Source organism: Dipodomys ordii, unplaced genomic scaffold, assembly GCF_000151885.1.
Source record: "Dipodomys ordii isolate 6190 unplaced genomic scaffold, Dord_2.0 Scaffold60, whole genome shotgun sequence".
NCBI classification, from domain to species: domain Eukaryota; kingdom Metazoa; phylum Chordata; class Mammalia; order Rodentia; family Heteromyidae; genus Dipodomys; species Dipodomys ordii.
Genome location: NW_012267276.1, coordinates 236,880 through 251,085, shown reverse-complemented (window position 1 = coordinate 251,085; position 14,206 = coordinate 236,880). Strand labels below are relative to the sequence as shown.

At 46.3% G+C, this 14,206-nt stretch overlaps 1 protein-coding gene across 2 annotated transcripts in view; it reads right to left on the bottom strand.

Annotated features, from left to right (window-relative positions):
* Positions 1–1,565: 1,565 nt before the first annotated feature.
* Btd (biotinidase) overlaps positions 1,566–14,206 on the bottom strand; it is a 29,225-nt gene continuing 16,584 nt past the window's right edge. For both annotated transcript variants that reach the window (XM_013022166.1, XM_013022165.1), the window contains exons 2-4: positions 9,433–9,697; positions 4,568–4,717; positions 1,566–3,024 (exon numbers count right to left, since the gene is read on the bottom strand). In XM_013022166.1, coding sequence (XP_012877620.1) covers positions 1,852–3,024; positions 4,568–4,717; positions 9,433–9,693 — 1,584 coding nt within the window. In that variant the 5' untranslated portion in view covers positions 9,694–9,697 and the 3' untranslated portion in view covers positions 1,566–1,851. The remainder of the gene's footprint in view (positions 3,025–4,567; positions 4,718–9,432; positions 9,698–14,206) is intronic.

Genomic DNA, 14,206 nt, shown 5'->3' with positions numbered 1-14,206 from the left:
TGCTTTAAAAAATATCTAGGTCAGGGGCTGGGAAGGTGGCTCAGTGGTAGAGCACTTGCCTTGCATGCCTGAGGCTCTGGGTTCGATTCCCCAGCACCACATAAGCAAAAAGAAAAAAGCCGGAAGTGGCACTGTGGCTCAAGTGGTAGAGTGCTAACCTTGAGCTGAAGAGCTGAGGGACAGCGCTCAGGCTCAGAGTTCAGGCCCCACAACCAGACCCCCCCCCAAAAAAAAAATATATCTAGGCTAGGCCCTGAGTTCAAGCTCCAGGACTGGCAAAAAAAAAACTAAAAATAAAAGTATCTACAAGTTATTAAGCATAAGCTTAAAATTAATTTTAATGCCATTATAACACTAGATACAATTTATATAGAAATCCATGGCCTAAAAATGTCTTCATACTCATTATGACATGGCATTTGGAATCATCTTGTGGAAAGCCTCTGTTCTGTATTTTCCCGAGCACTCAGAAAACAACTGCTCAGGAATTTCAGGAATGCATGACCAAAGTGTGCCCTCCATGGCAGCTCTTGCAACTTGTCTCTAGACTTGCAGGGCCTCCTTGCAACAGGATCGCTGCTCAGTGCTCCTGCAAACTGAATTATGCCTGTGTTACTCCATCCTGCACAGTTGGGCAACTTGTCCAAAGTTAGTGTGACTTACTAAGGTTCCTGGAATCCCTGGATGAAAGAATTGTATTACCCCTCTTTAGCTGCCCCTCTCTCTGTCCAACAATCTCCACCTCAGAGCATAGCCTTCTCTTTTCCCACTTATTCCAAGTCCTGCCCACACATTCCACAGACCGACAGGCAGATGTGAGCAAAACCTTTCTATTTTTAAAAGGGTGTTTCCAGGTCTGTTGTTTCTATTTTGCAGGTGGCTCTGGTGTTGCTATGCTCACTGCAGAGTTTTCATGGGCCAGATGGAACACAGCACAGCTTTTGCTTTGAGAATTTGTTTCTTAGAAAATGTATGAGGTGGGCTGGGAATGTGGCTTAGTGGTGGAGTGCTTACCTCGCATGCATGAAGCACTGGGTTTGATTCCTCAGTACCACATAAACAGAAAAAGCGGGAAGTGGCACTGTGGCTCAAATGGTAGAGGGCTAGCCTAGAGCAAAAGAAGCTCAAGGGCAGTGCCCAGCCCCTAATGTCAGGCCCCAGGACTGGCAAAAAAAGAAGCAAGCAAGCAAGAAAAGAAAGAAAAAAGAAAAGAAAAAAAATATATGAGGTAAGCTGGGCACCAGTGGCTCATGCCTGTAATCCTAGCTACTCAGGAAGCTGAGATCTAAGGATCATGGTTCGAAGCTAGCCTGGGTAAGAAAACCTATGAGATCTTTAACTCTAATTAACTACGAGAAAACTGGAAGTGGAACTGTGGCTCCAAGTAGTAGAGCACTAGCCATAAGCAAAAAGCTCAGGGACAGTGTCCAGGCCCCGAGTTCAAGCCGGAAAATAAACAACAACAACAAAAAAGAAAATACTTGAGGCTTGCAAAATATTTACACATCCTGGATATCACTGATTGAACAATGAAGAACAAACCAAACCACTGCCTTGTGAATGTGTAAAGTATCAACTGACATATTTATTTTAAACCAATTGTGTACTTAAAAGATTTGCCAGAAGTGGCTTGAAAAAGACAAATGGAACAGAAAATACCAGAAAACATCTGTCATTGACACTGAAGAGGAAGAGGGAACCTGCCTCTTCCGTGGCTTCCTGCAGTCCTCAGGGAACCATGTGGTATGCCCCAGGAGTGGGCTTCCCCCCCTCCAGGCCCAGTGGTCCTCTGTGAAAGGGCGGGGTTGTCCACACAATGACCAGCATCTACCCCCAGGCCTCACTCTGGGCCTAGGTCCTCTCATACAACCGCCCATAGAGAGCTGCAGTTACCAGACCGGATGACAGTCCAGTCTTCCTAAGGAAATAGTGCTCATTCTCCCAGCCCAGCTGGTCAGGGGTCTGCAGGGTCATCCCTGAGGTCAGAAACAAAGGGAAGATATAGGAAGTGCTGAAGTTCCCCCACAGGTAAAAGTCAAATAGCCCCGTTGCCTCTGTGATCTCCTGGCCACACGTGTCGAAGCCAAGTCCTCCACACTTGACCAGGGCGCAGACCTGAATGGAGTACGTGCCGTGCACTGTGTGGAGGCCACTGAAGACCCCCAGGGCATACAGCTCTTGGGACACGACAGGCCTCTCATAGAGTAAGTAGCAGCAGAGGTTGTTGGAACAGACTCGGAGATGGCCTTCCTTTCCCTCCACAGGGACCAGTGTGAAATTGTCGTACATCATCTCTGAGTGGAACGGGGGAGGCCCGTTCGTGTTCCACTTTGAAGCTTCCTCACAATGGACTTCCTGTGCATCCTTCTCACAATACGGGTCACTTGACACCATTTTTAAAAACTTACTGTGGAATGAGTCCATTTTATCTTTTGCCTTCTCTGTCCCAACAAGACATGACGGATTTTGGGGTAGCTGGGAAATTATAAGCTGACCTTTGGGGCTTACCATGTTGTGGTACCAAAAGGACTTTAGAGGGGTATGTATGCCACTTCCTGTCATCCCCAGAGATGGGTGATGGATGTTAGCTGCCAAAACATTGACGCCAAAGGCCATGGCAAAACCTTTCTGAATTTCAATGGCTGCCAAAAGCGGGAGCTGGTTCATCCAGGCGGTCGGGTACACAATGTGCTTTACTTCCAAGTCTCTGATGAGTGTGACAGCAGGGTCAAAGAACAAGATGTCAAAGCAAGTGAAGACGCCAAACTTGCCAGCAAAGGGGGTATCGAAGGTGATGTGATCCACTTGAAGAGGGGTATCAAAAGCTGCCTCAAAGTAGAGGTTGTGTTTGCGATAACGGTCAACAAGGGTGCCGTTACTACTGAACACCACATTTGTGTTAAACTGGTAGTACCCGTCATGGGGGCACCTTGGGTCACTGCTGAGACAAGGCTGTTTCGTGCCTAGATTGGCCACCAAGAACATCTCTCCCTTGATGGCCATGCAACTCAAACGCTGGAGGACCTAGAGTAGAACGAAAAGTAAGTAAAAAGTATAAAAACGTGTTATTTTTAAATCACGTATTTTAAAAATCCTCTTTTATCTCATATTTTTGTAGAAAAATTCCCCATATTGTGTCTTTAACATAGAAAATAGTTATCATAAATAAGGTAAAAATAAAAAACTAATGAAAACATGCAAAAAATATGAACAGGTGACCCACAGGAGAACAAATACAAATAGCCAGCAAACACCTAAAGATGCTCAGTCTCATTAGTAATACATATATGCGAACTTATGAGACATCTTCGTTACAATGGCAAAAATTCAATTGCATATCTTGCATTGACAAAGGTTAGGAAAACAGGTACTCAGACTAGTTGGAGACATGAAATCTTTTAATGCAGAAGTTTGGTGATCTTTATATTTTATTTTTGCCAGTCATGGGGCTTGAACTCAGGACCTGGGCACTGGTGCTGAGCTTATTTTGCTCAAGGCTAACACTCTACCACTTTGAGCTACAGTGCCACTTCCAGCTTTTTCTGTTTATGTGGTAGTGAGGAATAGAACCCAGGGTTTCATGCATACAAGACAAGCTGTCTACCCCTAAGCCACATTCCCAGTCCTGGTAATCTATAAAATAACTTAAAATTTAACAAGGCACTAGCAGCTCACACCTGTAATCCTAGCTATTCAAGAAGCTGAGATCTGAAGATCAAGGTTCGAAGCCAGCCCAGAAAGGAAAGTTTGAGCTACTCCTATTTCCAATTAACCACCAAAATGCCAGAAATGGAGCTGTGGCTTGAGTGTTAGAGCACTAAGCTTGAGCATAAAAGTGCAAGGACAGGGGCTGGGAAGATGGCTCAGTGGTAGAGTGCTTGCCTTGCATGCCTGAGGCCCTGGGTTAGATTTCCCAGCACCACATAAGCAAAAAGAAAAAAGCCAGAAGTGGCGCTATGGCTCAAGTGGTAGAGCACTAGCCTTGAGCTGAAGAGCTGAGGGACAGCGCCCAGGCCCAGAGTTCAGGCCCCATGACTGGACCCCCCCCCAAAAAAAAAGCGCAAGGACAGCACCCAAGCCCTGAATTCAAGTCCCAGCATTGGCGCATGCACCTGTATGAGTGCGCGCACACACACATACACAAATTGCTTGCCGTAGCAAGTTATAATCAGAACACATGTTAGAAAGGACATCAATAATGTACACAAAGAGCACACAGAAAGTGATAGAGCTGGATGTGGAGCACATGACTGAGCAAAGTTTCTCTAGGGAAAAAAAGGAAGATGAAGGATGGGTTGTGGTGGTGAACTTGTAGATCTTCCCCCCTTTTGTTTAGCATGTATATGATTTTCTGTTCATATGCTTCTTTCATAATCAGTAGAAGATCCACAGAGGAATGCACGCCTCTCAAAGGCAGACATTCTTAATGGAATGGAGGAAGTAGGGTTGGACTTTGCTGATCCTATGACAGGCTTGTCTCCTTTGGATCTCAGCATGCTGTGGAATGCGTGGCTCAACTCTGCACACCCTCAGCCTCCTAAGCAGGAAGGCTGAGATCTTCACATACCTCCGTGTCAGCAAAACGGTGGGGCTCCAGGCACGGGTTCCACCTGACCAGCTGGGGAGATGGCATGAAGTCCAAAAATGGGAAAATAGATGTTCTTGTAAAGTTGAACCCATGAATGCCATCTTCTGGAAACACTATAATCTGCACACCCTGTAAAGCCAAACACCAAAGTGCAGTCTGTTAGTTATCAGAAAAGGGAAGCACCAACAAGCTACTCTGTACTGGGAGCCAGGCTACAAGGCTCAGGTCTCAGCAACTTCCTTCAGAAGCTGTCTGGCTTAGTCTGATCCACGGGGCACAATGACAAAAGTCCTTTAGGAATACCATTCCTTGTGTTGAGGGCAGGTCAGGGAAGATGGGAGTGAGTAGATGGGTGAGGGGCACAGTTAACCAGATGAGCAGTTAGGAGGGGCTGGCGTTCTTGGTGATACATTGGGAGATGGACTTGGTCAGGTGATCTAGAGAGCCTGGATATTACACCCCTTAACAGAGATGGCATCTCTAGTGCTTCTCAGCCTTCATTCTGAAAGCTGCTGAGAACACCGATGCTGGAGCATGCCCTGAAGTCTGACTCAATTGGCTCAAGGGGTGGCAGGGAGAGGTTTCCTGGCAACTGTGTTTAAAGTTCCCCCAAGTGATTCTAATCCCCAGCCATGATTGGGACCCACTGGGAGAGGTACAAGGTGAGGATGTGGTTTCAGCATGGAAACCAGGACTTCCTTGAGCTCTCAACTCCACAACTGGGAACAAGAGGCTCCCTTCTGGACTGGACAACCCACAAGCCTTTTTCACATACTTGCGAATATCCTGGGCCTCTGTGACATTGGCAGCAACAACAAAAAACCAATAACCAGACAGAGCAGTGCTCAACGCCAGAGCCTCATTCTCCCATTGAGCTCTACTTATACAGATTCTATGGCAAGTCTAAAACGCTGACCCCAATGCTCAGGGTGGAGAAGCAGCAGCAGAGGGTGTGAGAACCCAAAATAGCAGACACTTATTTCTAGAGTACAACGAAAATTCTTTTTTGATTTCTATTTGTGGAAAGCATAAATAGGAGGTTCACTGTCCAGTGCAGGCAATAAGTGAAACCCCCATCTCAAAATGGGGGTGGGGGTGGGGAAGGGCCTAAAGGCATGGCTCAGTGGTATAATGCCTACCTAGTAAGTATGATTACCCTGAGTTCAGCCCCAATACTGCCACCAAAAAAAGTAACTAGTGATGACCAGATTATATTTAAGAAGATACCATAGGGTCTCCTCTATTAATGGATATTTTAATTGTTTACAACTTTCTTTCTGTAATAAGAAAAAAACTGTAGTGAGCATGTCTATATAGTCCACACAGAAGATTTATTGAATAAACACTGTTCACAAATCTGGGGGTTTTTTGTGTGTGGGGGGGAGGAGGGATGTCAGTAGTGGGGCTTGAACTCTGGGCCTGGGTGCTGTCCAAAAACTCTTCAGCTGAAGATAAGCACTCTACCACTTGAGCCACAGCACCACTTCCTGTTTTCTGGTGGTTAATTGGAGATAAGGTTCTCAAAGACTTTCCTGCCTGGGCTGGCTTTGAACCATGATCCTCAGATCTCAGCCTCCTGAGTAGGTAGGATTACAGGCATGACCCACCAGTGTCCTGCAGTTCACAAATCTTTGAAACCATCACTTAGAGATTTTAATGAGATTAAGAACTGCTTCTGGAAATGAAGGTCGCTAACCCGAGTACTGCTGCCTAATCACCTTTACACTGGACTTCCTTTCCTCCTATGAGGGCTTCTACCTAAAGAGAAATCTCCAACTATTCCAGGCAAGTCTGAGCAAAAACTTGGACACTTGCTTGACGTAATTGTTCATAGTTGCTTTGCCACATGCAGACATAACCCTGTAGGGAGCTGGGTTATCAGTGAGCACCCAAATCCACCTAGCAGCCCCTTCCCTGTGCCTGCACCATGAACGGATAGTGTCTGCCCCTGGCCGGGTTACATGTTTCCTTTGGGGGCAGGTCACAAACTGCAAGCTGAGGAGTTGACAGTCGCCAGGATTGGTTCTGCATGGCACTTGCCAAATGGTGTTGGGCTGCTGAAGAAGCAAGAGGCCAGTGCTGGGGCAGTGTGCAGGCCAACGCCTCTGGCGAACCTGTCCTGAATGGTTGCTGTGGGCAGGAGGCTGAGGCCTCACTGAGATGGTTTTCACACTGACTTCAGCACAGACAGAAGCCGGGTGTGAACAAAACGTGTGAAAGATGTTTAGGGAACAGATATACAGATGCATAAATAGACCAGCAGGGGAAAGATGAAATCCAACATCCAATGGCAGAAATGTGAGGTCTGCCTCTCAGGTTACATCAATCTGTTCCAGAAGTACAGGAGGCTGTGTGTGTGTGTGTGTGTGTGTGTGTGTGTGTGTGTAAAGGGTATAGGGATGGGGGTGTCAAATGGCAGTGGGGGCCTCACAAGTCCACCATGAGTTGTCACTGCCACAGCTTCCTGAAGACAGAGTCCAGAATGAGAGTGGTAGGAACCTCCTTCAGCCTCAACTGCATTGGGATAGCCTGGCCTATCGGCAGGCTGCAAAGCAAATCTCCCCAGGAACTATGGAAGGGACTGAGGATAATGACGGAGGGGATCGATGCTGGGAACCATGGCAGCTGTCCTCAAGTGTGCAGGAGGTGACATGCTATAGTGAGGGGATCCGGCAGAACTAGGGGTTTCTGATTTCTGTGCACTGAAAGGAAGACTTCCAGAAGTTGCCACCACTAGGATGAGTGCACCTATGAAACAGTGCTGGGCTACGGAAGGTGTTCATGGAGAAACCACAATGGAACAAAAGAGAGTGTCATCCCTCAGAAGTACTGAACCAGGTCTTCAAGCTCCTTTATATCAGCATCAATAATACAATTGATAATATATGTACATAATATAGTATATACTATGTATAATATCTATGTGTATAATACATAGCATTTACTATAATATATATACTATATAACATAGTATATGATACTACATAGTATATAATATATACTATAGTGTATACTACATAATATAGAGTATATAATACTATATGTAGCATATACTCGTACATTATATGTATGTTGTGTATATTACATACTATATACATATATACTGTATAGCATTATACACTTTAGACATATACTATATTATATAAGTGTAACATACATATTATATACACATATAATTACGCATGTAATTTTACATATATATTTATATGCATGTAAATATATGTGTGTATACATATATTACACAAACACTTGATTGTGTGTGTAGTCTAGCCTATAATGTTAATATACCAATAGGCCAGGCAGTGCCAGTGGCTCACGCCTGTAATCCTTGATACTCAGGAGGCTGAGATCTGAGGTTCATAGTTCAAAGCCAGCCCAGGCAGGAAAGTCTGAAACTCTTTTTTTTTTTTTTTTGCTGGTAATGGGGCCTGAAACACCCTCAGCTCTTCAGCTCAAGGCTAGCACTCTACCACTTGAGCCACAGCATCACTTCTGGCTTTTTTTGCTTTTGTGGTGCTGAGGAATCAAACCCAGGGCCTCATGAATGCAAGGCAAGCGCTCTACCACTGAGCCACCTTCCCAGCCCCAAGTCTGAGACTCTTATCTCCAATTAACCACCAAAAAGCCAGAAGTGGAGCGGACAGTGCTTAAGACCAACACACACACACACACACACACACACACACACACACACACACACACACACACACACACACACACACACACACACACACACACTAATGATAGCTATGTCCTTCCAGGCCATCCTGGGCACCCTGCTTCAAGATATTGGCAGCACAGATGGTTTGTACACACCAACGTAGGGCAGGGCTTCTTCAAAAGCTGGGCTGGGTTGCCCCCATTGGGGTTAAAGCCCAAACTGCCCTTCAGGTAAAGGTTCCCCAACAGGGTATGGACACTGCCCTTCTGCCCCCATGGGAACCTCATCTCTATCCCTCCCCCTCCTGGTAGCAAGGCAAGTAGAGGTGTGCCCTTACCACTGTGGCTTGGGCGGGGCTCTGTCTGGCTCAGGGCTGGCACAGACCCCAAGTATCTACAGGCAGCAATCAACAGTTCTGTGGACACATACTATTTTTGTTAAGCTCTAAAGGCTGCATGAAGCATGAGTTTATCATGCTCTGTAGTTTTCAAGTTTTTCTGCACATCAAACTTTCCCTGGGGAGCCTTTGAAAACCCAATGCTCAGACTCCTGCTCATCTGGGCCAATTACAGCAGATTCCTGGGGACCTGGCACCCACACTTGTTTACTACTTGCACAGTAACTGGCCCAAAGCCACATCAAGAACTGGTGGCTGCCGGGCGCCGGTGACTCACACCTGTCATCCTAGCTACTCAAGAGGCTGAGATCTGAGGATTGTGGTTCAAAGCCAGCCCGGACAGGAAAGTCTGTGAGACCCTTATCTCCAATTAACCACCAGAAAACAGGAAGTGGTGCTGTGGCTCAAGTGGTAGAGCGCTCGCCTTGAGCAGAAGAGGTAAAGGACAGTGCCCAGGCCCATGACCAAACAACAACAACCACAACAACAAAAATGAAAACAAAAAGAGTGGCTTGGAGGAGCGGGGAATGCTGCTAAACTCAAGATCTGGCCAGTGGGTCTGGAGTAGGACTGAGATTCTGCCTCTCTCATGGGTCATGGGCTCAGAGATGTTGCTGGTCTGGAGTAGCAAGACTGACCAGCCAAGGCAGCTTTCTTAGCTGGACTGGTTTTCCAGAGGGGCTGTAGGAAGGGGCAGGGGGCTCCCACCCACTGCTAACAAGTCAAAGAGCAATGCGCTCCATTCTAGGAGCTAAGCTCAGGTCTTAACAGAGGAGCAAATCTTGCCTTCTGGGCTGCGGTCAGCACTTGCTGTTCATAGATGTCCAGGTTCTGGTTCATAAGCTCCAAGGCCTGCTGGCGGCTAGTGAGCTCCAGGGGGTCTGGACTCAGGATGGACTGGTGCTCATACACAGCAGCCACATAGTATCGGTGATGATCAGCCCCGCAGTCCTTGCCGGCGACGCCTTCCAGAGCAGTGGCAGCAGCGTAATAGCCAAGGAAGAAAAGAGCAAGCCTGCTGCTGGCTCCAGGCATAATGCAGACCATAAATCTGGAATGTAATGGGCCAAGGGAAAAATAGCTGAATAAAGAATTCTGGCAAGAAAGGAACTTTTGCAGCTGTGATTTATTAATCCCAGCAATTAAATTCACACACAGTGGTACTGCGACTCAGAGTTTGTTTTATGTTCCTAATAAAAAGAGTATGTGTTTCTCTCCAAACATGTAACAAGCTACATTTAAAATGGCTCACTGTGTTAACAGTCTGCTTTTTAGAACATTTCCAAAACAGATTCAACCTTTGCCATGATTTCTCTTTAGCCAGTGTTCAGCAAGGCTACTTCTCTAGATGTGCACAGAAGATGGAAGCCATATCGTCTGATTATCTCACACAATTCTGTGGTGTGTTTTACACTTCCACCCCGGTGCTCTGCACACACAAACCACCCACCAACTATAGAGCCAATGACCACTGCGATGAATAACACAGCTCCGCTTTCCAAGCCATGAAAAAACACCACGGATTAAAATTCTTCCCTCGATTCCTTGGTTAGCAATGAATACAATGGCTGCCTCTTCCTGGAATCAGCACAACACGCTTTATTTAGGGCGGAGACTGTGTAGACTACAGTTGCTGTGAAGCAATGTCCTCCATCACAGCCCGGCATTGTCGTCGGTTAGCTGCGTCACTGCTTAACCAGCCTTTGTCTTGCTACTGCAAATCTCTTGCTCAAAAGCATACTCTTTGGGAATTTTTATTTTGTTTTTTTTGGAGTGACTAAGTGGAATTTTCTAGCAAGTAAACTCTGCTTTGTGACTCCTGCCTGAAGAAACTGGACTTGAAGGACACTTCTGTGTCACTCTGCCCCCATGTCCCAAGGACAGGAATGTTTCCTTCCAGTTACAGTGTGTTACTAAGCTTTAGAGAGAACGGTCCAGGTCCAGATCTGACTAAGGCTCCCCTTCTCGCTCCCCTGGCACACAGACTCAGCAAGAGTTTGTGCCCCTGCCAGGCTGCTTGCCCTGTGGAGAGGCTGGGTCTACCAAATGCCCAGAAACCCCATTAAAAGAGGAGATAACAGGGCAAATGAAAGAAGCCTAGGGCTATGCTTTAAGGAGAAAATACCACACTTCCCAATCTCTCTGGACTCTTGAGTTTGCATTTCAAAACCAACTCCCCAGGCAGCAAGATTTTTTTTTCCCCTAGAAAAAGTTCCAGAAATAAACATAATTATTTTAGCCATGGAATAGGACTAGCAATGTTTATTTCAGCCACTGAATATTACTAGCCTTGTGTGTTCAAAATCTTAGAAAATCAAGTTCTTCCCCCTCTTCCCTGCACCCCTCCTCCCCAGCCCATCTCAAACTGTTAGTTCTTTCCCCAGGGAATAAATGTACCATCCTGGTCCCAAATCCCAAAGGCTGTGCTGTTCATCTGGGACTCTGTAAACAATGTTTTACTATGAGCACAAGCTGCCTTTCAGCAAGCAGTCATGAGTTTCAGAGTAGAAACAAAAGTATAATTGATTAATTTTCTTATCTGAACTTTGGCTCTGAAGACAAGCATGGAATAATTTAAAATGGATCAAAACTCTCTTTTCCATTCCAGTCTGGCTTTCTACCATGCTGACGATGGGGAGTAGCTATGGAGAGAACCTCAGCTTCCCAGTTCCAGTGACAGCATTATTTGGTTTGATTTGGTTTAGTGCCAGTCCTGGGGCTTGAACTCAGGACCCAGGTGCTGTCTGTTAAGTCTCCCCACCCAAGGCTGGTGTTCTTCTACTTGAGCCACAGCTCCACCTCCAGCTTTTTGATGGTTAATTGGAGATAAGTGAGTCTCCCAGATTTTCCTGGCTGTGCTCACTTTGAATCTGGATCCTCAGATCTCAGCCTCCTCAGTGGCTTGGATTATAGTCCTCAGTGGCCTGGATTAAAGAAGTGAGCCACCAGCACTAGCTCCAGGGACAGTATTTCTAAAGTGAGTCTGGGCAGGGACATGAGACACATAGTAGCAAAGTTAGGAGATCCTAGTTTTCACAGTAACCCTCTCGCAACTAAGAACTCTGTACCACAGATTTGGCACAGGTGCAAGGGACTGAACACCAGGCCTCATGCACGCTAGGCAAGTGCTCCACCACTGAGAACACTCCCAGCCCTGGGTATACAACACTTTCAGCGTAAGAAACTTGTAATCCAGCAAAACTAAAAAAAAAAAAAAAAAAACCACAGGTACAGCAAGCTACCACATGCTTTTCTACTTTGAGAAAATAAACTTTATGTTATTTACAGAGGGGGCCTGGTAGGGAGCTATAAGTGGCCGCCATTTGTGTGTGAACATGGGTAAAAGGATAATTAGAGGTTATGCAGCTTCCACCAGGTATTCAGGCTTGAAAGATGCATGCTTAATGAGGTAGGACAGAATGAGTAATTAGAATAAAAATAGGTACCACGTTTGCCCTTCTCAAAGAGTGGTGAAGCGGGAGGGACACTGGCATCACAAGGGCTCAGGAGAAAGCCAACAGGCTTGAGGCAGTGCCTTTGGAGGGCCCAGCAGGAGCAGGAAGGGTACTGAGCCTGCAGTGACAGGACTGGAGGACTCAACATTCTAGCTGCTTGCCAAGAGGCTCCGGGGTGCAGCCCAAGTCCATACAGATGTCCTGAGTGTGGGACTTCGGTGTGGAGGCGTTCCTGAAAAATCCAACAAGTGATCCATCTTCAGAGCTGGTCAGCACAGACAGTGGATATCGGAGGTTATGTGTGCCGAGCTCCCTGGAAGGGCCTGTGACATGGAGACTAACCTGCAGCAGGCCCAGTACGAATGCAGACAAAGGGGACAAGGTGCCTGCCTCTTTGAGGCATCCTCAACTGCCAGGGAACAGCAGGGCCGAGACAGTGCCCGTTTCAGACAGGCTTGCCAGCCTGCATGAGGTCTGGCGGAGCTGTCAGGTGAAGCAGGAGAGGACAGGAGGGCAGATGGGGAAACAGCACGATCAGATTGATACCTGTAGGTCCGATGGCAGCCATAGGCACGAAAGAGAAATAAAGGCAGGGAGGTAGGCAGGGCGGGCTGGGGGAGGAGGCAGTTCTCAGCCATGCAGGCAGGGAAGGCCTTGTAGAAGGTGAGGTCACACAAACATGTGAAGGCAAGGTTGGAAGGTATGTGGCTATCTGGAGGGGGCTGTCCCAGAGGGCCTGAAGTAGGTACATGCCTCAAGTGGCTCAAGACTGCAAGAGAGCAGGGGGCCTGGGGCTATGCAGCCAGTGGCAGCCAATGAGATCACATGGAGAGAAAGGGCTCGCCAACCACTGGACTCCTAACATATCTGCCTGGCCTTGGTCCTTCCCCATCCTGATCTCATCAAAGGGCCAATCTTGAACTTCCAGTGACTCCGATTTCATGCACAGTAAAACCAGAGTCCTTGCAGTGCACCACGGGAAGGGTCCAGTGGACAGACGTGAGCAGAGTGGGCAGTGATGCTAGAAATGGCATCTTTACTGAGCAACTGGTTTTAGAAAGGCTCCAGGACCCTGCTTCTCCTTTCCTCAGGAAAAGTGGCTCCCAACACTAATCCTGACCAGATTTTTTTTTTAATCTATGAGGAACAGAAATCAACCTGAAATTACATAGAAATTTGTTTTGTGGAAATTTGGTAACATGCCAATCACTAGGTATTTTTATACCTACCGTGCTCTATGATTCATTTGTGATAAATGGCTCCATTTCCTTCCCAGTTTGGTGGCACTGGGATTTGAACTCAGGACCTCATATTTGTTCAGCTTGCTTGGCTCACCATGGTGTTCTATTGAGCCATTCCTCTTGCCCAGCTTTTAGCTGGTCATATAAAGTAATTATACAAAGGGGTTGCAAGTCCATCCGTCACATTATTACAATGCTTCCTGGGCAATGTCTCTCTTCCTTTGTTCTCCCCCATCCCCCCCTTACCCTCAAGTTGCATAGTTCAGCTTTTACATAATGACCACGGAATATAATGGCTCCATGACTACATTTGCTCACCCTTCCCCGCTCCACTCCTGTGCTCCTCCCCTTGCTTACTCCCCAAAACATGTTCTACTGCCTCGTGTTCATTTTGATAAACAGTACATTAGGTGTCCAGAGGAGTTACACCTTTGGAGTCTTCCCCCAAATACACCATCTTTTCGTTAGTTGGCTTGTGTGTAACTGCACTATGCTTGTATATATTGTTATGCCTAGTTTTATTTTAGATCTAGCTTCCACATATAAGAGAAAAAAATGTCTCTCTGAGCTTGGCTAATTTCTTTTAACATGATTTTTTTTCTAGGTCCATCCATTTTCCTGCAAATGACATATTATTCTTTTCAATGAATGGGTAAAATTCTATTGTATATATGTACTACATTTTTATGATCCACTCATCCATTTTAGGGTATCTAGTCTGTTTCCATAACTTGACTGTTGTCAATAGTGTAGCTGTGAACATTGCTATGCAAGGGTCTTTATGGTATCCTGGCATATAAAGGTCTTAGGAGATTCCCAAGAGTGGTATGACTGGTCATAGGGAAGTTCTTTTTTTTTTTTTTT